Source organism: Pithys albifrons, chromosome 7 (assembly GCF_047495875.1).
Source record: "Pithys albifrons albifrons isolate INPA30051 chromosome 7, PitAlb_v1, whole genome shotgun sequence".
Lineage (NCBI taxonomy): Eukaryota > Metazoa > Chordata > Aves > Passeriformes > Thamnophilidae > Pithys > Pithys albifrons.
In genome coordinates, this window is record NC_092464.1 from 59,412,724 (window position 1) to 59,440,580 (window position 27,857).

Below are 27,857 nucleotides of genomic sequence, written 5' to 3' on the forward strand. Positions count from 1 at the left end.
GTACGGCCTCTCCCCAGTGTGGATGCGCCGGTGGGTGACGAGGTGGGAGTTTTGTTTGAATCTCTTTCTGCAGTGGGTGCAGCAGAAGGGCCTCTCCTCTGTGTGTGTGCGCTGATGTGAGAAGAGTTGTGAGCTGGTCCTAAAATTCTTTCCGCACTCCGAACACTTGTAGGGCTGTTCCCCAGTGTGGATCCTCTGATGGCAGATCAGCTCCGAGCTGCAGCTGCAGCCCTTCCCACATTCCCCACATGTGTAGGCCCATTCCCCACTGTGGATCATTTGGTGGCGGATCAGGTGGGAGCTGAAGCTGAAGCTCTTCCCACATTCCAAGCACTTGTAGCGCTTCTCCCTTGAGTGAAGTCGCTGCGTCATCACCAGGTCGGAGCACCTGCTCAAGCCACGGCCACCTTCGGGGCACTGGGTTGGTTTTATCTCCTCAGAGCACACAGGTCTAGTTTTGGAGATTCTCCTCCTGGGGTATCTCTGTGGATTTTCCTCCCCACTCACTTCCTACACTCTGGGGCTGTTCAAAACGGCCTCTGCCAGCAGGTTCTGCCAGGGGGATGTGTCCTCCGTGCTCTCCGTGCTCAGCTCGGGGCCTGGGGCAGGAAGGAACAACGACAGGCAGGGCATTTGCCTCCGACCCACAGGGAAGGACAAGGACATCCCCCCAAACCCGGCCCCGGCAGGACGGCGTCGGCAGCGGGGTTGTCCTGCAGCCGGGGCCATGCTGGGCTGGAAGATGCAGCACAAGGGAGGGGCAAAGGGGCACCTGCCTGGGGGTCCCGGGGCATCTTCCTCTTCCTCACAGCCTCCTCCTCCATCCTGACAAGCTTTGGGAAGGAGAAATCCTGGTTTGGGGAAAAACAAGGTGTGAGTGCCTTGGGTTGGGGGTTCTTCCTCCAAAAGACCATCTCTAGAACTTACTGAGCTTCTTGTGTCCAGAAAAATCTCCAAAATTCCAAGATTCAGCCAAGAAAATACTGAAAGGAACTCCTCCTCTCTGGCCTCTCCATTTTGGGGTTCTGGGGGTACCCCCTGTCCTGGCTGCTGGGGGTCTCCTGTCTGTTCAGGGTCCTCCCTCTCCAGGCTGCCGGGGCTCCAGAAACCCCTGCCCGGCCATTCTCAGGTTTCCTGTCCCCACACCTCTTAATTCTGTGACTCCAGGAACACCCTGACCCCCCTTTCCCACCCATCCCACACTCCCTTTTCCTTTAACCTGCCATCCCCTGGACTCCCCTTTTAGGGGCACAGGGACCCCCTGGACCCACCAACTCCCTCTCCCCACCCCAGTCCTGCCTGTCCTTCACCTTGGCACCCTCCTGATTGCCCACTCCCAGGCACTAGGATCCCCCTGCACCCCCTTATCCTGCACCAATACTCCCCTGCAAACCCTTGCCTGGCCATTCCACCTCTTCCAGCCCCCACACCTCCTGTGCTGTTTTGTTTTTTTTCACTCTGGGACCCCTGGAACCCCCACTCCTGAATTTCCCAGACCACAGACTCCCCCTTCCCTTTTTGGAACACTGGGGGACCCTTTCAATCCCTTTCCCTGGACACTCTGGATCTCCCTACCCCATGATTCCCCTTTCCCCAACCCCTGGACCCCCCTTTCCAGGGCACAGATTCCCCTGGACTCCCCATTTCCCTTCTCCAAGCTGCTACATCCCCCCTTCCTTGGACCTGTGGACCCCTGAAAACCCCCTTCCCCAGCTCTGTGTCCCCCCTGCACAACAAAAGATTCAGCCCCAAAAAAGCCTCCCAGAAGTTCCTGCTCTCTGATCTCTCCACTTTGGGCTTTGGGGGGTCTCCCCTAACGGGCTTGCTGGGGGCCCTACAGGTATTGGGGGTCCGCCCTCTCCAGGCTCCCTGTTTTAGTGTCCCAGGGGGGTCTCTGAGCACCCCGAGCAGAGACTCAGGGCAGAAGCCGCCCCTGGGACCCTCGGCATTCCTTGGAGGGGTTTGGAGGGCTCTGGAGTTGTTTTGGGAGGTCTGGGAGGGAGCTTTGGGGGGATCCTGGGATAGTTGGGGTAAGTCTGGAAGCGGTTTGGGGGACCTGGTGTGGTTTGGAGGGACTGGGAGAAAGAACAGGGGGGGTCCTGAAGAGGTTTAGGAGGGTCTGGGTGGGGATCTGGGAGGAGGTTGAGAGAATTTGGGCAGGTCTGGGTGCCCTGGAAGGGGGTTTGGTGAGTCCTGCGATGGTTTGAGGGGTCTGGAAGCTGAATGTAGGTGAGTATGGGGGCATTTTAGGGGTCCTGGGCAGTTTAGACGGTCTGGGAGAGGTTTGGGGGGTCTGGGAGGGGTTTAGGAGATCTCTGGGGTGTTTGGGGCGGCCCGGGGTGTTTCAGGGGCTCCGCAGAGTTCAGGACGGGATTTGGGGCATCCTGGGGCTCCGGGGCAGTTTGGGGGGTCCCAGGCGGTGGGTTAGGGGGGTCTCAGGGGTATTTTTGGGGGGGATTTGGGGCGTTCTGAGGCGCATCCCGGGGTGGGGGGAGGGGCTTACCCGGCTCCTTCACCGTCACGGCCAACACGGCCCCGGGGGGGTCACGGGGGGTCTGTGGGGGGTGGGTGGGTCCTGAGGGACCCCCAAAACACGCCCTGAGTCCCCGAATGCCCCCGAAATGCTCCGAAATTTTCCGAAATTACCCCAAACTCGCCGCCATTGCTCAACTCTCCCGGCAGCGCCGTCGAGTCCCGCCCTCCGTATCCGCCGCCTCTGATTGGGCGCTGAGACTGCCCGTCATCACCTGCAGCCAATCAGCGTTCAGGAATGCAGGGGGCGGTGACGGGCCATGGAGTCCGCGCCATTTTAAGCCTGTCCCGTACTACATCTCCCGTCAGGCACCGCGCCGCCGCTCTGGCTAATCACAGGCGGGACTACAACTCCCGCACCCCCCCGCGCCCAATCGGGTCGGTCCTACCCCCATTGCAGCCCCCCAAGTGCCCCCCGGACCCCAAACTGCCCCAGAAGGGCCCCAGGACCCCCAAGTGCTCCCCCAATACCCACTCAGGACCCCCAAATCACCCTCCGGACCCCAAAGTGACCCCCAAGTTCATCCAGGACTTACAACTGACCCCTAAAATCCTCTTTCGACCCCCAGATTCTGTCCCTGGACACTCGAGTGACCCCCCCCAAGGGTCCTCTGAGACACCCAAGTTCTTTCCCAGTGCCCCATAAATGCCCCTCAGACCCCAAAGGGACCCCCAAATCCCCCCCAAGTTCCTTCCAGGCCCCCAAATCCACCCCAACCTCCCCAAAGCCCCCCAGCCCCCCCTTCCCATGGGCCCTTCCCCGGGATTTGGGGCTCCAAACGGACACTTGGGGGTCAGGGGGGATTTGGGGACACTTGGGGGGCTGGTGAGTTGGAGAAGGGATTTTGTGTGGAATTGAGGGAATTCAGAGTGGAATTCATTGGATTTGAGGTGAAATTAGGAGAGGCTGGGTGGAATTAAGGGAATTTGGGATGGAATTAAATAATCCTTATGTGAAATTAAGGGGATTTCTGTGGAACCTTCAGCATTTGGGATGAATTACTTGGGATTGTAAGAGGGATCAAGGTATTTTTGAGTGAAGGTCAGAGATTTGGGATGGAATTAGGGATATGTTGGGTAGAAATAAGGAAATTTTGCACATACTTAAGAAGATTTGAGGTGGAAATAAAGAGAATTGAGAAATTTTAGGTGAAATTAAAGTAATTTTTGGTGAAATATATGGGATTGGGGAGGTTATAGATGGAATTAAGGGAACTCTGGGCAAAAATAATGGAGATCTTCAGGAAAATTAAGTGGATTTGGGGGTAAATGAGAGGAGTTTTATGTGGAATTAATAGAAGTTTGGGTGGAAGACACGGGAGATCTGGGGCAAAATCAGCAGGACTTTGATGGGTTTATAGAGATATGAGTTGGAATTAAAGCAACTTGGAGTAGAACCATTGTGGTATGAGGTGAAAATCAGGGTATCTTTCGGTGGAATTAAAGGAATTTTGAGGGTAATTATGGGATTTTGAGTGGAATCCTGGGGATTTGGGGTAAAATTGGGGGAATTTGAGGTGAAAGTCTGAGGAGTGTGTTTGTTTTCAATGATCAAACTTGTGAGTTTCAGATTGCAGCAAAAATAGAGGAAAAATCCCTCTTGCCTGTGTTCAGCCAGTTCTCAGAGCAAAGCAGGTCCCAGTTGACTGATGAGAGACATGATGGGGCTGGGGAGGTGTGGAGCAAGGTTGTCCACACTGTCAGACCTCAAGGGATTGCTCTCCAATTAGTCCAAACCTTTTCAGGAGGGAACCTTGGTCAACATCAATCAGAGAATGCTGCAATCACCTCTTCTCTAAAAAGAAAAGTAACTATCCATATCATTTAAAATAGAAATACACATTTATTAGAAGCTCTTTGAAATCTTTCTTCAAAATTCTATTAGGGAAATTACTTAATTAACTCTCCTTGATTAGAGGACAAACTCAGAAAGAGCCATGATCTGTTAGGTTTTGCTTTATCTTAACAAGCCCCCTGGTGCATTTGGTGCTGAGCCCTTGATCCTCAGGTCCTGAGAGGAGATTGCACAAACCTTTCCATATGTCAAAGGCAGAAGAAAATCACAAAGTGTCTCAAAGCACTAATGGGTCCCACTGAGGGCCATTCCCAATACAGGCTCTTCACTGACTGGTAGGAGGAGATAATTGGAAGCCTTGATTGAACAAACCTCTCATAGACTCAGTTTCAAAAGGAAAGGGAAAGTACCTTAATAAATGTTGAGTCCTTTGAAGCATTAACAAGCCTCACCTTGGGCTGTTACTGACAAAGCCTCTCAAGGGACTAATTAAAGCAGATCATTGCAGGCCATGATTTCACAAACCTCTCACAGACTGGGTGTCAAAAAGAAATACTTCAATAAGCTTTGAGTACCTTGAAGCATTAATGAGCCCCACTGAGTTTTGTTACTAAGACTCTCAAGGGACTTGTTACAGCTGATAATTAGAGGCCTTAATTGAACAAATCTCTCACAGACTCCAAGTCAAAAGCAAACCTCAAAGTACTTGGAAAAACATGCATTCCCTTGAAACTTTAAGGAGCCCCCCCCAGGGGCCAATCCTGACAAAGCCTCCCCAGGGACTCATCCCAGCAGATCCTTGGAGGCCACGACTGCAGGGAGGCAAAGGCTCTGGGCAGCAGCTCAGGTGCTGAGCAAAGCCTGGCTTGGCTGGAGGCAGCAGAAAGGCCCAGCCCTGACCCCCAGCCCGGGGAAGGCACATCCTGTCCCTCACACCTTGCTCAGGGCTCTGCTGGGTGCACTGGCATGGGGGGTGATGCTGAGGGCAGGACAAGGGGTGACAGTGCCCAGCCTTCCTGGGGCTGTGCCAGGAGGCCACGAGGCCCCAGAGCCTCAGCACAGCAGGTCTGCTCACAGCCCTTGGTGGCACAGACGATGCTGTACCTGAGGGGACAAAGAATTGGGATCTCTTGGACTTCTGGCCCAGTCACTTGATGTCCCTCTGTGAAGGAACAAACCACCTCTCAGAGTTGGGTGACAAACCAGTGCTGGGAATGGTCATTGGGAGGGGCTGGTCTGTGATGAGTGTCCTGGGGCACCTTGAGCAGTGTCCAGAAAACAAGGCCAGTCTGAGCCATACACAATGGAGGGCTTTTCCTACTTGTCCCCTCCTAAACTCACCTCAGTCTCTAACACAGACAGCTCCTGACATCCCCCTGCCACTCCAGAGATCCAGAGGGTTCTGCACTCCTGTGCCCTGATGCCATCAGTGTGCACTGGGCACCAGTGTCTACTAAAGCTTTACACCTCTGTGGATCTGCTGTACCAGGCCATCGGATCCACACAGTGCAGGGTGCCTGGTCATCCCTTTCCTCCTCCTGGCCAAAGGCAGGGACCCTCTACTCCTGTCCTTGGCCAGAGTATTCACTCTCTGACCTCTGTGATGCCAGACCACAAGTCCTCTCACTAGGATCAAATGCCCTCATTTCGTCTTTTTATGCCTGGGAGATCCCTGATTGCCTTCTTGTGTCCCTGCAGCAACTACATGGACATCCTTCTTGGCTGATCCCTTCTCCGCAGCTCTCTTCCCTCTCAGTTCACCTCCATGGGCTCCCAGCTCAAAGCTGGGTTCACCATCCCACTTCCTCATGGCTCCCTCTGGCCATGCAGAAAGAACCAGAAATCACCACGTGGCCTGTGCTTGGGGCTCCCTTTCCCTCTGGCTGGGGCAGGAGAGGACTGATCTCCTGGGCTGCCCCTGAGAGCTGAGCTGCTGGCCCGTGGGGGTGAGGAAGTGCCCAGAGTTTCTTGTATATTTCAGAGCCAGGAGGGTGCCATCTCCTGGTGCATCCCTTTGGGGGGAATACAATGCCATCAGGCTGTTGGAACGTGATCCAGGAGTGCTTTGAACCTCCTCATGCCCATTGTGCAAGGAACATCCTCTGAGTCTTTACGGGTGTTTTCACTTTTTAGGTCACTATAGATGATTTCCAGCACAGGTAATTCCCTCAAGTACTGGATACCTTTGTTTCCAGAGCTCCACTTTCCTGGGGAGTTCATGACATCTTCCTGAAATGGATCTCTTGCCCTCACTCTGGAGAAGAGCCATCTCCAGAGACTCTAAATTTCTCCTTTTCCAATTCCTCTTTCAATTTCCTAATCTCTAGCAAAGGAATCTCAGCTTTTGGGCTTCATGACCTTGCAACTGCTGACTATCAGCCCCACTATCCCAGCATGGAAGCAGCCAGGTGGAAATCCACTCACCTGGCTGGCAGCTGGAATCTTTTCAAAAGTTTGAAAGTTTTGTTGAGTTCAGGGACCAGGTAACTTTGGTTTCCTGTTTTCATTTGTGTCACACCTTTCAATTACTTTGTTGAAAGACTGGCTTCTTGGTCTGCCCCCTCCCCTCCTGATTCTCTTTCTCTTGTCCTGCCCTCAGCATCACCCCGCATGCCAGTGCCCCCGGCAGAGCCCTGAGCAAGGTGTGAGGGACAGGATGTGCCGTCTCCAGGTTGAGGGTCAGGGCTGGGCCTTTCTGCTGCCTCCAGCCAAGCCAGGCTTTGCTCAGCACCTGAGCTGCTGCCCAGAGCCTTTGCCTCCCTGCAGTCGTGGCTTCCAAGGCTCTGCTGGGGCGAGTCCCTGGGGAGGCTTTGTCAGGATTGGCCCTTGGGGGCCTCCTTAAAGCTTCAGGGGCTACAGGTTTTTCAAGGTGCTTTGGGTTTGGGTTTTGACTTGGAATCTGTGAGAAGTTTGTGAGATCATGGCCTCCAAAAATCTCCTCAGGGTCACAGGGGTGGGAGGGAGCAGGGCCAGGACAGCTGAGCCCAACTGGCCCAAGGGATGTTCCCTTTGATGCAGGGCCGTGCTCAGGGTGTTAATGGGGGGTTGGTCAGGAAGGGCTGATCTGTGTCTGGGCTGGGCTGGGCATTGGGCACTGAGTGGTGAGCAGTGGAGCAATGGTGTTGTGCTCCTCATGTGCTTCTTGTGGAGTTTATTGTTATAGTTCCAGCTTTTATTACTGCTATTGTTGTCATGGGTAGCAGTAGTGTGTTCACTGAGGGTTACACGGAACACTCACCAGATCATTTCCCTGTTTCCTGCTGTAGCCCCTGCAGTTACAGGGCTCTGTTTGCTGGTTCACATGCAGGTTTAGAGCCCCTGGAGAACAAGCAAACAAGGAGCCTCTATAGAGTCTATCCCTTGGCATGTTCTTGAGGGTGACTTTGCAAAAAGCCCTAAGACTGCATGTCCTGAGCTAAGGAGAAGCCCTTTCCTGATGGAGCTGCTGTTGTGGAGCCCAGCTGTGTCCCAGCAGTGCCCATGGCCTGTCCCTGCCTGTGAGCCCAGGATGGACATGCAGCAGGTCTGTGTCCCAGCTGGCAGAGGACCAAGGCCTTAGTCCAGCCCAGGGGCTCTGCAGGAGAGTGTACAAGTGGAAAGAGAGCAGGACAGCAAAGGCCCAGTGCTGGTGCTCCCTGGCAGTGCTGCTGTGCTGGGGCTCTTTGCCCTTCTCTGCACACATGGAATTGCCCAGTAGGTGCCTGAAACTCTCAAAGGAAAAATCCAATGATCTCCAATGACCTCCTCAGACACACAAGGCTACTGCAAGAGAGTTTATTTTGTTTAAATATAAAGATAGCAAAATTACTCAAATAAAGATTGAAAGAGTTAAATTAATAAATGAGGCAGTGATTTAGATGAGAGGATGAATAACATAATTTCATTGAGAACAACCTTAGGAAAAAACCAAACCACTGACCACCAAGAAAAACCTGGGAAGGCAAAATGAGCCTGTCATGAGTTTTATTGTGAACACTGTACAGAAGAAAACTGGGAGGTTCTTGCTGCTGAAAAGCATCCAGTCATCATTTTTCTCACAGCATCCTTGAGCTCCTGGTTCCTCAGGCTGTAGATGAGGGGGTTGAGTGCTGAAGGAATCACTGCGTAAAGAATTGACACCACCAGATCCAGGGATGTGGAAGAGATGGAGGGAGGCTTCAGGTAGGCAAACATGGCAGTGCTGAGGAACAGAGAGACCACGGCCAGGTGAGGGAGGCACGTGGAAAAGGCTTTGTGCCGTCCCTGCTCAGAGGGGATCCTCAGCACAGCCCTGAAGATCTGCACATAGGAGAAAACTATGAAAATGAAACAGCCAAAACCTAAACAGACACTAACCACAATGAGCCCAAGTTCCCTGAGGTAGGATTGTGAGCAGGAGAGCTTGAGGATCTGGGGCACTTCACAGAAGAACTGGCTCAGGGCATTGCCCTTGCACAGGGGCAGGGAAAATGTATTGATTGTGTGCAGCAGAGCATTGAGAAAGCCACTGGCCCAGGCAGCTGCTGCCATGTGGGCACAAGCTCTGCTGCCCAGGAGGGTCCCGTAGTGCAGGGGTTTGCAGATGGCAACGTAGCGGTCGTAACACATGATGGTGAGGAGGGAAAACTCTGTTCCAATAAGAAAGAATAGAAAGAAGACCTGTGCAGCACATCCCATGAAGGAGATGGTTGTGGTGTCCCAGAGGGAGTTGTGCATGGCTTTGGGGACAGTGGTGCAGATGCAGCCCAGGTCTGTGAGGGACAGGTTGAGCAGGAAGAAGTGCATGGGGGTGTGCAGGTGGTGGTCGCAGGCTACAGCGCTGATGATGAGGCCGTTGCCCAGGAGGGCAGCCAGGGAGATGCCCAGGAAGAGCCACAAGTGCAGGAGCTGCAGCTGCCGCGTGTCTGCCAATGGCAGGAGGAGGAAGTGGCTGATGGAGCTGCTGTTGGACATGTGTTGTTTCTTAGAAGACGGTCTGTTCCGAAAAGGAAAACACAGGGATTAATTAAGCCTAAAGCTCTCTGACAAAACCAGTCTGTTTTTAACCAAAATCAATGTGTCAAATATTGCCAAATGTTCTGCCAAGGAGTCAATCTGCTGACATGGAAATTTTTTGTTACAGCTCTGACATTCAAAAGGGACATTCAGATGGAACCCACCCTGAATGCAAAACTTCCACTTCTGCACTCATGACTCAGAAGACACATCTGGTGAAGGTTCTGACCCCCTGGAGGAATCCTCATTTTCCTGGCCCAGCACACAGTGCTCAGTAGAAATGCAGGGAAGGCCCCCCAGAGTGACCTGTATGCCCCCTCCCCCAGGGGTGTTTGGGTTAACTTTTGCCCCACTCCCTGCCCAGGCCTCTGCTGCCTGGAGCTGTCCCTGCCAGCAGCTGCTTCCCTGTGCCCAGGGCTCCCAGAGCCCATCCCAGCCCTGGGTGCTCAGATCTGCCTTGCAGAGCGCTCCCAGCACAGGGCACTGTCCAGGGGCAGCTCTGGCTGGGCAGGCTCTGATGCCAGTGTCAGAGCAACGTGGAGGAGTCTGCAAAAGCAACACTGATGCTGCCTGTGAGCCTCTCTGTGGTGGTTTGTGGTAGTCTCTGCTTCCTGCACCTCTAAAAGCAACAGTTTATAGGTTTTAGAGTCTCTTGCTCAGCTCAGAGATGAATTTCTGTCTCGTTTCCTACCCAGACAATCCAGAGGGCAAAACTGTAAGAAAAGGAGTTTTCCCTATAAGGCAACCTCCCTCATGCTGTGCTTCCTGCAAATGCCCCTGGGAATTTTTCTGCATTGATCTGGAGCTATAAGTAGCCCTTGCCCCTACAGCACAATTTTGACAGTAGAAGGATCCTGCCCTTCTCTACAAGGGGCTGCTCCTTCCCCACAGCCCTTCTCCCCAGCCCTGTGAGCAGCTCCCCAGGCTGGCTGAGAGCTGACCCTGGCAGGCAGCAGAGTCCCTTCCCCAGCACAGCGCCCTAGGCTGCAGGACCCAGCTCTGCACCACAGCCCTGGGCACCCCTGGCTGCACACCCCGGCTCCACAGCTATTCCAAAGTGTCCACCAACAGCCCCCTCCTCACACATCCCATCAGCTGGGGCTGGGCCAGCTTTAGGAGATGCCTCCAGGAGCTGCCCCTGCATTGCCCTGCACCCACAGACTCACCGTGTCCAGCACTGCAGAGATTTCTCCTCCATGAGCTCTGAGTCATCCTCCCAATGCTGAGCCCCTTTAAGCTCTGTCTGTGCCCTGCTGGTGTCCCTGAGCTGCCCTGGCAGTGCCCTGAGCCCTGCTGGGCTGTGCACAGGAGCTGCTCCTGGGCAGAGCTGTCTCTCTGCAGCGCTGCCCGCTTGCCAGGAGCTCCCTGTGTGCCAGGAGCCCGGCCCAGCTCAGCAGCACAGCAACAGCCCAGGGCATTTAATGGCCCTCTGGGGGGTTTGTGTTGTTTACAACAGACTCAGTCCATCAGAGTAAGTTCAAACTTCTCCAGAAGTCAAAGCAGATTGAAACACTGAAGTTTCTTGTAGTGCTGATGGGTCCCACTGAGGGATGGGACTGAGAAATTGGCCCCAGATTCCAGTTAGAGCAGAAAACTGGAAGGAGTGATGGCACAAGTATGGACAAGGAAGGGAAAGATGACTCTCATGTTTAATAAAACTGGCTGTGTTTCAGAATTCAAAAGGCTAAGGTGTGACTCCCAGGCCCTGGGAAGGGAGATCTTGGCCCTCCCTCATTCCTCAGGGCTCTTTCTGGGGCACTGGGATGTGGGATGTGCAATGCCAAGGGCAAGTTTATGTTGTTTACATTAAACTCAGTCCATCAGACTAAGTTCAAACAACTTCTCAAGAACTCACATTGACATTGAAACACTGAAGTTTCTTGTAGTGCTAATGGGTCCCACTGAGGAACAGGTCTGAGAAAGTGTCCCCAGACTGCAGTTAGACCAGAAAACTGGAGGCAGTGATGACAGTTATGGAGAAGCAAGTCAAAGATGTCTCTCATAATGAGTTAAACTGGCTGTGTTTCAGAATTCAAAGGTCCTAGCCCTGACCTCCAGCCCCTGAGAAAGGAGATCCATTCCCTCCCTCACTGGTCAGGGCTCTTCCTGGGGCACTGGCATGTGGGATGTTCAATGCCAAGGGCAGAAAAATGGGCTGGCACCTCCCAGGCTGCTGAGCAGGGACAAGGAGGCAATGAGGCCCCAGGGCTGCAAGGCTCACTTGTCTCCTCATGCCATCAGGGGCACACACAGCAGCCATGGCCAAAGGCCTGCACAAGTTGCCTCTCTTGGGGCCTTTCAGCTTCTGCACATCCCTGTCTCCTCTCCAGCCCAGGCTGTCCTACGGTGTCCATGCCCTGCCCCTTTCCCTGCAGGCTGTCGGCATCCCCCGGCTGCCCCACCTCGCTGGCCCCTTCCTGCACTGACATCTCTCCCTCCTCCCTGGCTCCTCCATAAAGCCTTGGGCTGATCCAGACCCCTTCTTTGTGACACTTTGTATCAGAGCATTTCTCTTGGAGGGAAATTCCTTTCTTCCCATGTCCAGTCTGCACCTCCAAGGTGCCCTTGGTGACATTATTTCTTTCTCATTCTGTTTCTAACTACAAAAATAAAGCTCCACCACCTCTGACACCACCACTTTGACACTGCAGGACCTCATGGAATCACGCGGTCACTGTGGAATCTCATGGATTTAAGGGACCATTGTCTCAGTGCAGGGCCCTGAGTAGCACAAGGGACCAGTGTGACACTGTGGAACCTCATGGAATTGTGACACTGCAGAGTCTTATTGAAACAATGGGATCATTGTAACTCTGCAACCTCATGGAATTAAGGGCTCATTGTGACTCTCCGCAGTGATGGAACAAAAGGGACACTCTGACACTTCAGAACCCCATGGAATCAAAGGGTCATTTTGGTGCTCTGGGACCTCATGGAACTGAAGGGAACTTGGGACACTGCAGAACCTCATGGAATGAAGGGATCACTGTGACATTGCAGGGCCTCATAGAACCAAAGGAGTCCTAGGATAGTGTGGAAGCTTATGGTGTCACAGAGGTAATAGAAGTTTTAGACAGAGTTTATTAGAGAAGGTGTCTCATTGAGCTGTTGGGGCAGAAAGGACCCCTTGCTTTCTAAACTCCTTCTCAGAGAGGAGCCTGGGGGTGACTGAATCCAATCTTAGCTGCAGATTTACTGTGCAATTTAAATTTCAGGAATTACAGAGGTGTGATTGTATCACTTTTTTCCACAGGTTTTAATGATGGCAAATCAGATCTATAAAATGAGTTATTTGTTATGAGAAATGAACAGACAAAAGAACAGACAAGTGAACAGATGAAAGATCTTAATCATTTACTTAAATATTCAGTACACTCTGGAAAAGCTAAAAACCTCCTAGTAGAGTATATTATAGCATAAAATAGTGCAGTGCACTGTGTCAGAGCAGTTATTTTAAAAGAGTTGTGTTGAAGCCAGCAAAGAAACTATCATTAAGCAGAGATTGATGTAACTCTCACACAACTAAAGAGAGCAGATCTCTCTCCTTCCCTTAACCCCTGGGCAGTGACCATGAAGAGCCATCCCTGCTTCATGGGAGAAGCTCCACATGCTTCAAGACAGTCTGTGAAGGGATCTGCCATATGGAAGTTGAACAGAGCTTTTAGAGCTATACAGTGAGGGATTGCTAGTCATGAATTTCCAGGCCAGTGAGCAGCTTATCTGTCAGATCCTGTTCCAAAAAGCAGGATGGGCATTTGCAGTTTGGTGAACCAGGCTGGTTTTAGCAGAATTCAACACCCACACAGCCCCTTGGTGGCAGCAGTAACTCAGCATAGAGAGCCTGCATTGTTTGCATTCTCTGAGTGGATTCTGGGCCTGATCAGGGCAGAACATCCTGCCATGGTCCATAAGGCTCTGCAGTGTCACAATGGCCCCTTGATGTCATGAGGTTCCAAAATGTCCTGAGGTTCATTAGATTCCAGCATTCCCCACAAGTCACAAAGGCCCCTTGGTTCCATGAGATTCCACAGTGTCCCAGGGTCCCTTTGGCTCCATAAGGCTCTTCACAAGTCACTATGGCCCGTTGATTCCATGAGGTTCCAGTCTCTCAGGGTTCCTTTGGTTCCATGATGCCCTGCAGTATCACAATGGCCTTTTATTCCATGAGATTCCACAGTGCTCCAGAGTCCCTTTGGCTCCACAAGGCTCTTCACAAGTCACTATGGCCCATTGATTCCAGTCTCCCAGGGTTCCTTTGGTTCCATTAATCCCTGCAATGTCACAATGGCCTTTGATTCCATGAGGCTCCACAGTGCCCCAGAGTCCCTTTGGCTCCATGATGCCCTGCAGTGTCACAAAGCCCCTTCATTCCATCAGGCTCCTCAGTGTAACAACAGCCCCTTGTTCCAGAAGGTTCTGAAATGTCTCAGTGTTCCCTGGGTTCCCTGAGGCCCTGCAGTGTCACAATGGCCCCTCATATCCAAGAGGTTCCACAGTGTCCCTGAGTTCATTTGGTTTGATGAGGTCTCAGGTGTCACAGTGGCCTCTTCATTCCATGAGGTTCCAAAAGGTTCCAGGGTTCCTTTGGTTCCATGAGGCCCTGAAGGGTCACAATGGCCCCTTGATTCCAGGAGGTTCCAAAATATCTGAGGATTCCTTTAGTTCCCACATGTCACAATTGCCCCATGGCTTCGTGAGGATCCACAGTGTCCCAGGTTTCCTTGGGTTCCAAAAGCCCTGGAGTGTCACAATGACTTCTTGATTCCATGAGGTTCCACAGTCTCCCTGGATTCCTTTTTTCTCATGAGGGCCTAAAGTGTCACAATGTCCCCTTTGGTTCCAGGAGGTTCTGTGGTGTCACAATGTCCCCTTTAGTTCCAGGACGTTCTGTGGTGTCACAATGTCCCTTTGGTTCCAGGAGGTTCCACACTGTCCTTGCTGGAACACACCTGGTTGGATGTTGCCCCACCTGCAGAGCTGCCTCCAGCTCTGGGGTCCCAGCACAGCAAGGACATGGAGCTGTTGGAGCAAGTCCAGAACAGACCACTAACATGATCAGAGGGATGGAGCAGCTCTGCCATGAGAGAAGGCTAAGAGAATTGGGATTGTACAACCTGGAGAAGGGAAGGCCTTGGGGTGACCTAATTGTGGCTGAAGGGAGCCAAGAAGAAAGATGAAGAGAGACTGATTACAAGGATCTGGACAGACAGGACAAGGGACATTGGTGTCACACTGATAGAGAGAAGGCTTAGATGAGGTATTGGTAAGAAATTCTTTATGGTGAGAGTGGTTAGGCCCTGGCACAGGTTCTCAGAAAAGTTCTGGCTGCTCCATCCTTGGAAGTTCTTCAAGCCAAGCAGAATGTGGCTCTGAGCAACCTGGTCTTGTCAAAGATGTTCCTGCCCCTGGGGTTGGAACGAGATGCTCTTTAAGGTCCCTTATGACCCAAAGCATTCTGTGATTCTCTGGCTGGTGGGTGATGTGGTGGTCAGGGCTGGCTTGGGCACAGAGACCATGAAATAATGGGGATTTCCATTGTGGGTGAAGGAAGGAGGGGCACCAGCAGAACTGACACCTTGAACTGAGAGCTGACAGACTTTGGCCAGTTTGGGAAACTGATGGATGGAGTCCCTTGGGAGTCAGTCCTGAAGGAGAAAGGAGTGCAGGATGGATGCAGGTGTTTTAAGAAGGAAATCTCAAAGCTCCAGGAGCTGTGCCTCTCTGGCCTGAGACAAGCCAGGGGGCAAAAAGTATGGCCTGGTTAAACACAGACCATGGGCTGAATGTCAGGAAAAAAAGAGAGTGTATCACCTCTGGAAAGAGGGGCAGACAACTTGGGGGGACTACAAGGATATGGTGAAGTTATGGAGGGGGAAAATGTGAAGGGCCAAAGACAAACTGGAACTGAATTTGGCCACTGCAGTTAAAGACAGCAAAAAATGTGTCTCTGAATCCATGGGCAGCAAAAGGAGGGCTCAGGAGAATCTCCATTCTTTGCTGGATGCAGAGGCAGCACAGGGTCAGGGCAGGAGGAAAAGGCTGAGGGAATTAATGACTTCTTTGTCTCAGTCTTTTAACACCAAATACAGTTGTGCTCAGGATACCCAGTTCCCAGGCCTGAAAGTTGGTGATGGGGAGCTGAGTGAAGGCCCCATAACCCAGAGAGAAATGGTCAGTGACCTGCTGTGTCAATGAGAACCCCACAAGTCCCTGCCCACATGAGATGCACCTGAGGGTACTGAGGGAGCTGGAGAAAGAGCTGGCCAAGCCACTTTCACTCATTGCCCAGGAGTCCTGGAGAACTGGGGAAGTCCCAGCTGAAAAGAAATCAGCCAAAGTGACACCCAGTTATAGGCAGGGCAAGAAGGATCTGGACAACTCCAGGACTGTCAGGCCTGACCTTGGTGCCAGGGAAGTCCATGGAGCAGATCATCCTGAGTGCCATCAGACACACAAACAGGACAACCAGGGGATCAGGGACAGTCAGTGTGGGTTTGGGAAAGGCAGGTCCTGGTTGACAAACCTGATCCCCTTCTATGACAAAATGACCCACTCAGGGTCTCTCTGGAATTCAGTCAAGCCTTTGGCACCACCTCCCACAGCATCTCCTGCAGAAACTGGCTGCTCATGGCTGGAATGAGGGAACTGTTTGCAGGGGGAAAAACTGACTGATGGCCCAGGGAGTGGTGGGGAATGGAACTAAATCCAGATGGGTCTGGTCACCAGTGGTGTTCCCCAGGGCTCAGTGTTGGGGCTGGTCCTGTTTAACATCATTATTGAGGATCTGGAAAAAGGGATGGAGTGCACCCAAAGTAAGTTCATGGACATCACCAGGGTGGGTGTGATTGTGGATGTGTTGGAGGGCAGGAAGGCTTTGCAGAGGCATCTGGACAAGCTGGATCAAGAAGACCAAGTGTCCGATCCTGACCCTGGGTCACAACAACCCCATGGAATACTCCAGGCTGTGGGCAGAGTGGCTGGAGAGCTGCTCAGCAGGAAGGGACTTGGGGGTGCTGCTGGAGAGTGAGTCACAGTATGCCCAGGTGGGTAGGAAGGCCAAAGGCATCTGGCCAGTGTAAGGAATAATGTGACCTGCAGGACCAGGACAGGGTTTGTCCCTCTGTGCTGGGCACTGCTGAGGCCCCACCTCAAGTCCTATGCTCAGTTCTGAGCCTCTCACTACAGAAAGGACATTGAGGGGCTGGAGCATGTCCAGAGAAGGGAATGGAGCTGGAAAAGAGTCTGGAAAACATGTTGGATGATGACCTGGTGTTCTTGAGTCTGGAGAAGAGGAGGCTCAGGGAGGACCTCATTGCTCTCTTCAAAGACCCAAAAGGAGGGCTTAGTGAGCAGGGGCCCCCTTCTCTTCTGCCAAGCCTGTAGGGAGGGAAAGAGAGGGAACAGACTTGACTTGAGTATGTCAAGGATCAGATCAGATATTAAAAATAGATTTTTCACTGAGAGGGTGTTTATGCAATGAAATAATTAGCCCAGGGAGGTGGTGGTATCTTGAAATGCTCAAGTGGTGTTTGGACGTGACATCTTGGAATACAATTTAGGGATGACTCTAGTGGTGCTTGGATGACAGTTAGACTAGAAGACTTTGCAGTTCTCTTCCAGCCTTGATAAATCTGTGAGTCTCAGACCTGTCATCACTGCCTCCAAATTTCTGCTCAAAAAAACCCTGGGGATGTTTTCACAGTCGTGTTCCTCAGTGGGACCCATTAGCACTGCAAGAAACTTTACAGTTTGAATCTCACTTTGGCTTCTCAAGAGGTTTCTGCAACTTTCCTCAGGGTCTGATGTTCAGGGACTCAGCACCAAAACCCCCAGAGGGCCATTAAATGCCCTGGGCTGTTGCTGTGCTGCTGAGCTGGGCCGGGCTCCTGGCACACAGGGAGCTCCTGGCAAGCGGGCAGCGCTGCAGAGAGACAGCTCTGCCCAGGAGCAGCTCCTGTGCACAGCCCAGCAGGGCTCAGGGCACTGCCTGCACACACCGAGGGCACAGCAGGGAAGGGACAGAGATGAGAGGCAGCCTGGGCTGGGAGGGGACTGAGCTCTCACTACAAGAGAAACCTCCACAGTATTTGAAAGAAGAATTCTCTGCTATAGGAAAGTTAATCTTTCCTTCCTGCAGGGATCTCCTAAAGCTGGCACATCCCACAGCATCTAGGATCTTTCAGAAGGACTCCCACAGTTCTTCAGTGGAGAGGAGGTGGCCATATGGCAGAGCAGGGCAGGACCTGCAGGCACCAAGGGCAGACAAGAGAAGAGAGAAAGGGGTTGAAAGTGTTCTGGAGTGGGAGGAGAGGTGAGAGCTCATCAGGAGAGGAATCTTCACAGCCCTTTGCCAGGCTAAGTTTCTGGCTGCAGAGCAGTGCAGGTGAGTTCCTGGAATTGTCTCTTACACCTGCCAAATGCCAGCAGTGACAGGACCTGCCAGGATGGCTCTCCTGGATTTCCTGGTGTGGAGCATCAGAGGCACAGGGCAAGAAGGTTCCCTTCTGGCAGGAATGGCTGTGGGTTGTGAGGGTGGAGGTGCAGTCAGGGGTGCCCAGGGCTGTCCTGCAGAGCAGGGTCCTGCAGCCCAGGGCTCTGTGTGCTGGGGCAGGGACTCTGCTGCCTGCCAGGGACAGCTCAGCATGGCCAATGAGCTCCCCATGGCCCTGCAGGGAGAAGGTGTGGGTGGAAGGAGTGACCCTCTCATGGCAGGGCAGGGATGAGCAGGACAGGGATGTGGGTCATGTCTCTTGACCCACAAGACTTGACCTGCAATGCAATAAAAATTTCAGGCATTTCAGACACCCACAACCACTGGTAACTGTGGCAGGTAGAACTGGGTGAACAAATACAAAGAAAACCCTCAGCTGAATTCCTCAGCTGGGCAAATTGCAACCAGTAGGGCTGGAAGCTCTTTGATGTATCACAAGTACATTAATTTGAGCTCACCCTGCATTCTGAGTTCCCTCTCTCTGCAAGGCAAAAAGGACTCCTCAGGAGACCATTACAGTGTCCCTGTTTTAATGGCCTCATCAGCCAACAAAACCCAGAGCTCAGGTGAGCAGGATGCAGAGAGATCTTAAAAAGAGAGACCCTTATTGTCAAGTTGCTGTGAGATAATGTGTTTTGCTACAATAGTCGGAGCTAACTTAGTTCTGCCTTTTCCTCCTCAACAGACAACAGTCCCCCAAGGCAGCAAATGTCCAACAGCAGCTCCATCAGCCAGTTCCTCCTCCTGCCATTGGCAGACACGCGGCAGCTGCAGCTCCTGCACTTGTGGCTCTTCCTGGGCATCTCCCTGGCTGCCCTCCTGGGCAACGGCCTCATCATCAGTGCCGTAGCCTGCGACCACCACCTGCACACCCCCATGCACTTCTTCCTGCTCAACCTGTCCCTCACAGACCTGGGCTGCATCTGCACCACTGTCCCCAAAGCCATGCACAACTCCCTCTGGGACACCACAACCATCTCCTACATGGGATGTGCTGCACAGCTCTTTTTCTTTGTCTTCTTCATGTCAGCAGAGTTTTTCCTCCTCACCATCATGTGCTACGACCGCTACGTTGCCATCTGCAAACCCCTGCACTACGGGACCCTCCTGGGCAGCAGAGCTTGTGCCCACATGGCAGCAGCTGCCTGGGCCAGTGGCTTTCTCTACTCTCTGCTGCACACAACCAATACATTTTCCCTGCCCCTGTGCCAGGGCAATGCCCTGGGCCAGTTCTTCTGTGAAGAGCCCCAGATCCTCAAGCTCTCCTGCTCACACTCCTACCTCAGGGAATTTGGGCTTATTGTGGCTAGTTTTGTTTATTTATGGGATGTTTCATTTTCATAGTTTTCTCCTATGTGCAGATCTTCAGGGCTGTGCTGAGGATCCCCTCTGAGCAGGGACGGCACAAAGCCTTTTCCACGTGCCTCCCTCACCTGGCCGTGGTCTCTCTGTTCATCAGCACTGCCATGTTTGCCTACCTGAAGCCTCCCTCCATCTCTTCCACATCCCTGGACCTGGTGGTGTCAATTCTTTACGCAGTGATTCCTTCAGCACTCAACCCCCTCATCTACAGCCTGAGGAACCAGGAGCTGAAGGATGCTGTGAGGAAAATGATGACTGGATGCTTTTCAGCAGTAAAGACACTGCCTGCTTTGCTCTGTCAGTGACACCCAGTGCATTTCATGAGAGACGAAATATGTACACTTATATAATTTTCCTTTTTTTTCCCTTTTAACTTTGCTGTTATCAAAAAAAAAAAGTAATTATTAATTTTATCCCAGTTAATTAGCCACCCAGTCTTTTTTGACCAAGGCCAAGGACTGCCCTGGGCATCCCATCAAAGGAGCCATTCCCCACCATGGATGCTCCTGCTCTGAGCTGGGGCTACACAGAGGACTGTGGGACCAGCTGTGGGGCAGTGGGACAAAAAGGGGCCATGGAATCTCTGCCAGGGGGTGACAGCAAGGCCAGGCACAGACAAGGAATTCCTGGGCATTGCCTGTGCTGTGCACGTGGGACTGTGGGGAAGGCAAAGCTCCCCTGGAGTTGATGGCTGCAGGAAAAGTCAAGAACCAGAAGAGCCTCAGTGGCTGTGCTGGAGACCAAGGCTGAAGGAGGGAAATGCAGGGCTGCTGTGGGATGGGGAGGGGGATTTAATTCCAGCAGACACTGCTGTGGGGCTGAGGGACTCCATGGCTTCTCTGCCTGAGTCTTCACTGGAAAGGTGTCTCAGGCCTCTGTGCTCAGGGAAAGCTTCAGGGAGGAGGAGAGCCCGTCTTGGCAGGAACCTCCTGCAATGGCAGAGGGACACATGGCAGTGTGTGCCCCTGCAGGGCACTGCCCTGGCCATGGCACAGGCTGGGAGCTGCCTGGCTGGGAGCAGCCCTGTAAGGCAGCTGTGGGTGGGCAGGAGCTGGGCAGGAGGCAGCCGTGTGCCCTGGCAGCAAGGGAGGCCAGGAGCACCCTGGGCTGTGGGACCAGCACAGCAAGGATGTGGCTTATCCTGGTTGCTGTGGCTGAGGAAAGCTGCACAAAGAGCTGTGGAGTTTAGAAATTGTATCCTCTTTAATTTTTGGGTTTTGGCCATGAAAAGGAACTTTCTGTGGGTCTAAATCTAAGCACTTTCTGGTCCTCCCAAAGAGCACAAACCTGATGAGTTGTGGTTCTCACTCCAGTAGCACTTAGATCTTCCTCCACACCCAGAGCATGAAGCTCCCTTGTCCCTCAAAGTTCTTGAAAATGGAGGGATGAAGGACACAGGACAGACTGTGGGGATCAGTTGCAGGGCATGGCCAGGGATTTGGGGTGGTTGTTACCCCAGGGCAGGACCCAGCACTTGGCCTTGTTGAACCTCATCCAGTTGGCCTGGGCCCATTGATCCAGCCTGTCCAGACCCCTCTGCAGAGCCTTCCTGCCCTCCAGCAGATCAACAATCCCACCTAACCTGTTGTCATCTGAACAAATGCTGCAGAACATGCCCAATAAATTTCCTGTAACCCCAAAATATTTGGATTAGTGGAGATTTAGCTCTGCACAACAAAGTAATTCATTCACTTTCTCTCTTTTCCTCCCGCTCTGGATCAAGGGAACTTCTGACTTCATTGAGTGACTCACTTTGTGCAAAGAGCAAAATGGACAGAATTGGGGTAGGGAGGGTTTGGAGGCACCTTTAGATCTGTGCCTGACACATAACATGTTTTCCATTGGTCTAAAATTGCCTCCTGTGGAAAGTGGACGTCAGTGATGTGAACTTAAAATACAGCAGAGGAATTTCTTCTATATTTGAGCTGTGCCTTCCTTTGGTTTTGTTTGCTGACAATACATGAACATCCCTGTGTGTCTCCTGCAGCTCTTTCTCCAAGTACAGCAGCTGGGAGTTGGTGCCCAGGAGCTGAAACCTGCAGGTCCAGCCTTTGGTGGAGGAAGCTCAGATTCCACAAGGCTGCTTTGAGTGCCTGGGATGTGATGAGGGAAATTGTGGGGTGGGGATTGGGGATAAAGTCTGATGGATTGTCAGACAAAAAGGGTCTTGATTTTCATATCTATTCACACTGAATTAGGAGATGCTCTGGGTCAATATCAATAGGGAATTGCTGATAATAATGTATAAACAGGCAAAAATGAACAGGCCACAAAAAGACATATTTTTGCTTGTAGGTTTTTCTTTTTTTAACTATAAGATATTCACTTTGAATGCATTTCTGAGATCTGTGTAATTGACCACAGAGGATTTGAAAATGTAAAAGTAAATTATTCCCAGGGGTTGGTTTTGTTAAAATGCCATCAGTGAAAAGAGACCATGAAGGGAATGAGCAGACAAGGAGACCATCCCTGGTGCTTGGGAACAATATCAATTAGGGATTGCTGCTCTCAGTGTATAAACAGGAAAAAGGAAATGGGACAAAAAGTTATATTTCTTCATTTTTTTGTCACTGTAGTACACTCACTTTGAATACACTTCTGGTATCTGTCTAATGAAGCATAAAAGAATTGAAGACTTAATATTAAATTATTCCCCAAGGCTTGTCTTGTTAGGATGTTTTGAATGTTAATGAGCACTCTGGCACTGAATTCCTGAACTGAAGATTTGAAAACTGAACAAACCTCTAAAAAAGCAAAATTCATCATCAAACCTTCAAGTTCCTGAGAGTGTCAGCAAGCCCCACTGAGGCCATGACTGAAAAGAGACCCCGGAGGGAATGAGCAGACAAAAAGACCCTCCCTGGGGCTGGGGAAGGAGCAGCTCAGAGTCAGTGGTTACAGGTGGAAAAGGGACTGTGGAATGTGGCTGTGAAAGTGCCTGATGGACTTTGCCAAGCAGCACAGCCAAGCCCTGCCACCCATCTCTGGTTCCTCACAGGATGCTCCTGGAGCAGAGTGATGTGGGGTGTGGAATGGGGAGTGCAGGAGAGCAGTAGGACACCTCCACAGCTCTATGGAGTGGGTGAGGAGGTGACAAGCCCTGGGGCTGTAAGGAACTGGTGTCTTCTCATAGGCTGTCAAGCCCCAGGAAACTGCCCTGTTGCAGAAAAGCACAGTGAAGAGCCAAAGTGTGTGAGAGCAGGAGAGGGCACAGCAGTGTCCCTTCCACAGCCAGGCCTCCAGGGACACACCTGAAGGAGCAGCAGAGCAGGGTCTGGGCTTTGTCTTTGTTTCCTGGACACCCTGGGCAAGGGGCCCCAGGGCAATTGTCACAGATCACCCCCTGCAAACACCATTCCCAGCACTGGCCTCTCACCCACCACTGACAGGTTGTTTGTCCCTCCATGGGGACACCAAATGAGCAGCTCCCAAGGCCATGCTGCAATTGTACAGAGGAGACTTCAGCATGCACAGTGTGTGTGTGGGGAGATGAACCCAAGAGAACACAAAGACCATCAGCTAATCCTGAAGATGCTGGGAAGGGCTGTGGGACACACAGTGTCTCGAGGTCACTTCACTCTGGGCCCCACATCCCCTGGAAAACCCCCAGGATGCAGCACTGGGATGTGCTTCTGAGCACAGAGCTCCCCCTGTGTCCATCCCTCAGGCCGTGGGGCATCTCAGAGAGGGGCAGAGCAGGTGACATCCCACAGGGCTGAGGTGCCTCCAGTCCATGGCAGTGGCAGTGAGAGCCCAGGGAGAGACTGTGACTCCTGCAATGATCTCCCCATGGGTGTAAAAGGGAAAGACTCTCTGATCACCCCTGGGTGCATGAGAATCCCACAATCCCAGTTCAGAGGTGGATGCCTTGCTGGACCTTGACATTTCTGGGAGTGACTCCAGGAACAAACTCCACTGGCCCAGTGAGATCCATCTCAGTGGTCTTGGGCAGTTCATTGCAAGTGCTACTGAACTGCTGCATCACCCTTGCCTGGGATTCTGGGCTGTGCTCTCAAAAGGGCCAGAGCAATCTGAGAGGTTCTGGGGTCCTTGGAAAAGGCAGATGCCAAGCCCGTCTTTAAGAAGAGCAAAATGAGAATGGGGAAAATTTCTGCGGTGCCCCAGGGTTCCTTGCAGTCCATGAGGCCCTCTAGTGTCACAATGATCCCTGGATTCCATGAGGCTCCACAGGGTCACAATGGGCTTCTGTTTCCTTGAGGTCCTGCAGGGTCACAATGGAACTTTGATTCCATGAGGTTCCCAATGTCAGAATGGCCCCTTGGTTCCAAGGCTTTCCACAGTGTCCCAGGGTTCCTTTGGTTCCTGAGAGAAGATTGCTGGGGGTGAAATTAGGATTATCAAGTTATCCTCACAGAAGTTGCAATGGTACACAAATTATAGGTAAAGGTCCATCAGGAGTGTTTGCACAGTCAGTGTTTGAACACCCTCAGCATTACCTGAACTTGGTTTTACCTCACCAAAATCTTTCCTCTCTGTTGGCCAAGCCCCCCTTCCCTCCCCCAAATATCCCATCCCTTTTGTCCCAGTTCCTCCTGACCTCCCCAAATCCTTCAGCTGGATGGGCTCAGCTTTGTGACACCCTTCATGACCCCTGAGCATCTGCCTGCCCAGCTTGGCCAGTCAGTTCTGGGAACACACCTGACAGCCCAGCCCCCAAGGGGACAGGATGTTCTGCTGTGCTGGAGAGGACCCTCCTCAGCCTGGCCAGCAGTGCTGCAGGGGGGGATTCCCTGCCCCTCCCCAGCTGGTCCTTCCTGCCCAGCAGCTCCTGCTCCAGAAGGGCTCACAGACACTCTGGGGGACTTTTCATACTTGGGTCCTTGAGCTGCCCTGGGGCATCTCTGGGGCAGTGGCCAACTCTGTGACTGCTCTGGGAAGTCATGGCCTGAAGCCAGGAGTGTGGGTTTTAGGAGGTAGTTGAAACCTCTGCAGACAAGAAATCCTGGTAATTGTTGAAGTCTTCCTTGCCTATCATTATGATGTGCTGTTTATTTTTAATTTCAAGGGTTTTTTCATAATTTTCTTTTTACTGACAACACCACACACTTGTTCTATTAATCTGATTCACTCTCTGTTTATGTGAAAATATTTGTGCAGCTATTTATCAGAGTACATTTCCTACCAGTGTTTTGAATGCAGAAACATTGCTCAGAGGAGCTACTGAACTTCTCTGGGATGGTTTCATATCCCTAATTTTGCCTCTTCTGTTCTTCCTCTCCCAATTTCCCTTCCAAGATCTCTCCAAGCTGTGTGTGCCTGGGAATGTTTTCACAGTCCTGAGCTCTGGGCCATGTCCAAGGGGACAAATGCACCTTCTGGAGAACACTGTCACTCCTGCTCACAGAGCCTCTCTGACTGCACAGGGGAGATTCCCCCAGGCTGTTTCCTGGAGTGGGAAGAAAGGGACATAAAGGCAGAGCAGAGGGATGGAGAAGACATGGACATTTGCAATGGGCATGCTCAAGGATGGTGAGGTAAATGTCTCTGGGACAGGGAGGTTGTTCCTGCAGTCACACCCAGAAATGTCAGGGCTCTGACAGGTGCCCACACCTGAGCTGGGCTCATGCTCTGCTCACACCCCCAGGGCTGTTCAGAGACACGAGTCCTTCCCTTGCACACACACAGACAGTTCCTGGCAGCAGGTGCAGTGTCTCCCTGGGCTCCTGCTGCCACTGCCCGGGGCTGGAGGCACCTCAGCCCTGCACAGCCCCCACCCTTCACACTCACAAACTTCACCTGAACTCTGGAATTTTCCTCTCCCTGGCCCTTCCCATTCCAGCCCCTCCCTAGTCCCCTCATCTCCCTGTCCCTGCTCCATCCCAGAAGAGCAGCACAATCATGTCTGGCCCTGCAGAAAGAAATGGAGGGAATGGTGTTGAGGGACAGTGACTCTGTGTCTGGAAAGCTCAGGATATCACCAGCCGAGGCAGATCCTGCAGGCCCAGTGCCAGCCCCAATCCCGAGGATAGCAGGAGAGAATCGGCCCCAGGGCTCCTCTGGCAGGGGCCATGGGAGGACTCCCTTGGGCTGTGCTGGTCAGACTGGGAGGCAGAGCTAGATGATGGTGGTCCCTGCCACTGACCCCCTGCCACACAAGCTCTTGTGTGGCCATGGAGGGTGCTCAGAGGGGCCCTGCCCTGTTCCAGTGCTGGGTGATGGTTTTGGGGGTTATGCTGGATCTGTCCTATGAGTGTCCAAGAAGAATAAAATGAATCACTTAGAAGACTCCTTTCCCTGTACCTGCTGTGTCCCATGAGTTTGCAGAGCTGTTGTTTGTCAGTTCACACTCAGATCTAGAATATTATCTACACCCTGAACATGCCTGGGCTCATTGGACTCTATTCACTGCTGACTGCCTGGCACCTGCTGGCACATCCCCTGTGTTTTCATGGCAGTTCCCAAGTCTCTTAAGAAAACATTCACCTGCCATCAGCCCTGTCACAAGCTGTAGAGTCCCAGAAAGGTAAATCAGAAACCATTCACCATCTACATGGGCTCTGGCCATCAACAGACAAAACCTGAACCAGACCAGAGGCCTTGGAAGGCCACACTGGGACCCTGATCTCATCACACCGAGCCCCTGGAAAACAAGCCAAAGAAGGAAAGTCTTTAAAGTCGATTCCTTGAGCATGTTCCTGAGACTGATTTGCAAGAAGCCCAAAGCCTTCCTGCCCTGCCCTCAGGAGATGCCCTTTCCTGATGGACCTGCTGTTGTGCAGCCCACCTGTGTCCCAGCTGTCCCCATGTCCTGTCCCTGCCTGTGATCCCAGGATGGCCACGCAGCAGGATGTGACCAACTTGTCAGAGTCCTCAGGCCTTACAGCAATAGCAATAGTGTGGAAGTAGAAACAGCAGCTCTGAAAAGACCAAGCACTGCTGCTCACTGGCAGTGCTGCTGTGCTGGGACGCTTTTCCCCCTCCCCTCTAATGACATGCACTGTCCTGCAGTGACCTTTAAGAACCGCTGTGAATAAGAATCAAAATAGTTACAACAGAGTCATTTCTTTTGTTTAATTATTTAGACAGTCTCTGGGTCAAAATCAGTAGGGAGAAAAAAAGATTAGAAGGGGATTTATTATCAAACTTCAGTGTGCACAATATTGTGACAAGATGAACCAAATGACCTCTGCCAAAATCTGAGAAGGAAGGACGGACCTGTTAGGAGTTCCATTCTAAAGGCTATGCAGAAGACAACTGGAAGTTTGAGGGTTCTCGAAACCATCCAGTAATCAACTTCCACACAGAACCCTTGAGTTCCTTGTTCCTCAGGCTGTAGATGAGGGGGTTCAGTGTTGGAGGAACCACTGAGTACAGAACTGACACCACCACATCCAGGGATGGGGAGGAGATGGAGGGGGGTTTCAGGTAGGCAAACACACCAGTGCTGATAAACAGGGAGACCACGGCCAGGTGAGGGAGGCACGTGGAAAAGGCTTTGTGCCATCCCTGCTCAGAGGGGATCCTCAGCACAGCCCTGAAGATCTGCACATAGGAGAAAACTATGAAAATGAAACAACCAAAAGCTAAACAGACACTAACCACAATAATCCCAAGTTCCCTGAGGTAGGATTGTGAGCAGGAGAGCTTGAGGATGTGGGAGATTTCACAGAAGAACTGGCCCAGGACATTGCCCTGGCACAGGGGCAGGGAAAATGTATTGGTTGTGTGCAGCAGAGAGTAGAGAAAGCCACTGGCCCAGGCAGCTGCTGCCATGTGGGCACAAGCTCTGCTGCCCAGGAGGGTCCCGTAGTGCAGGGGTTTGCAGATGGCAACGTAGCGGTCGTAGCACATGATGGTGAGGAGGGAAAACTCTGCTACAAGGAAGAACAAAAAGAAAAACGCCTGAGCAGCACATCCTGCATAGGCGATGTCCATGGTGCCCCAGAGGGAGTTGTGCATGGCTTTGGGGACAGTGGTGCAGATGCAGCCCAGGTCTGTGAGGGACAGGTTGAGCAGGAAGAAGTGCATGGGGGTGTGCAGGTGGTGGTCGCAGGCTACGGCGCTGATGATGAGGCCGTTGCCCAGGAGGGCAGCCAGGGAGATGCCCAGGAAGAGCCACAAGTGCAGGAGCTGCAGCTGCCGCGTGTCTGCCAATGGCAGGAGGAGGAACTGGCTGATGGAGCTGCTGTTGAACATTTGCTGCCTCTGGATATGGTTATCTATTGAGGAGGAAAGGCAGGACTGAGTTAGGCCAGACCATATTAGCAAAATGTATTCGACATTCAGGGTCTCTCTTTTAAGGAAGACCTTTTTGCACCCATCTCTCCTGAGTTCTGGGTTTTTCTGGCTCATGGGGACATTGAGAGCAGGGATCCTGTACTGGGCTCCTGAGGATTCATTCTTGCTGTGCAGTAAGAGGCAACTCAAAACATGGGGTTACATCAAATTAAATGCACTTCTGATGTTTCAAAGTGTTTCCAGCATTGCTGGTCACAGCCTGCCCAACTGTGGAACAGAGCTGAGGAAATTTGGTGTCTTTTATTTGGTTTCAGTTCAACTTGCCAGGAGTGGGTTTGGATGGCTGAAAACTCTGGAATTTCTGATGTGCTCCAAGTGAAATCTTGTCAGTCCTGAGAGGCAAAGGAATGGTCTCTTACTGCAATGGCAAGAGAGCTGCTCTGGTCATCAGTCCTGTTCTCAGCTGACCTGTGCTGGCAGCTTGGCCTGGAGGAGGATCACACA

The 27,857-nt window shown here is 52.2% G+C and overlaps 3 protein-coding genes across 3 annotated transcripts in view; 1 reads left to right on the plus strand and 2 right to left on the minus strand.

The window, feature by feature from the left end:
* The window catches only part of LOC139673816 (zinc finger protein 850-like), a 554,262-nt gene that overhangs the window by 96,887 nt on the left and 429,518 nt on the right, over positions 1 to 27,857 (plus strand). The window lies entirely within an intron of this gene.
* LOC139674260 (olfactory receptor 14J1-like) lies at positions 8,291 to 9,259 on the minus strand. Its single transcript, XM_071560448.1, has one exon. The coding sequence runs from the start codon at positions 9,257 to 9,259 to the stop codon at positions 8,291 to 8,293; it is 969 nt and encodes a 322-aa protein (XP_071416549.1).
* LOC139674262 (olfactory receptor 14A16-like) lies at positions 26,355 to 27,311 on the minus strand. The gene has a single exon (XM_071560453.1). It carries the CDS (start codon positions 27,309 to 27,311, stop codon positions 26,355 to 26,357), a length of 957 nt encoding a protein of 318 aa, XP_071416554.1.

Coding starts and splice junctions, on each gene's coding strand:
- LOC139674262 (XM_071560453.1), bottom strand. CDS start 27,311: ATGTTCAACAGCAGCTCCATCAGCCAGTTCCTCCTCCTGCCATTGGCA.
- LOC139674260 (XM_071560448.1), bottom strand. CDS start 9,259: ATGTCCAACAGCAGCTCCATCAGCCACTTCCTCCTCCTGCCATTGGCA.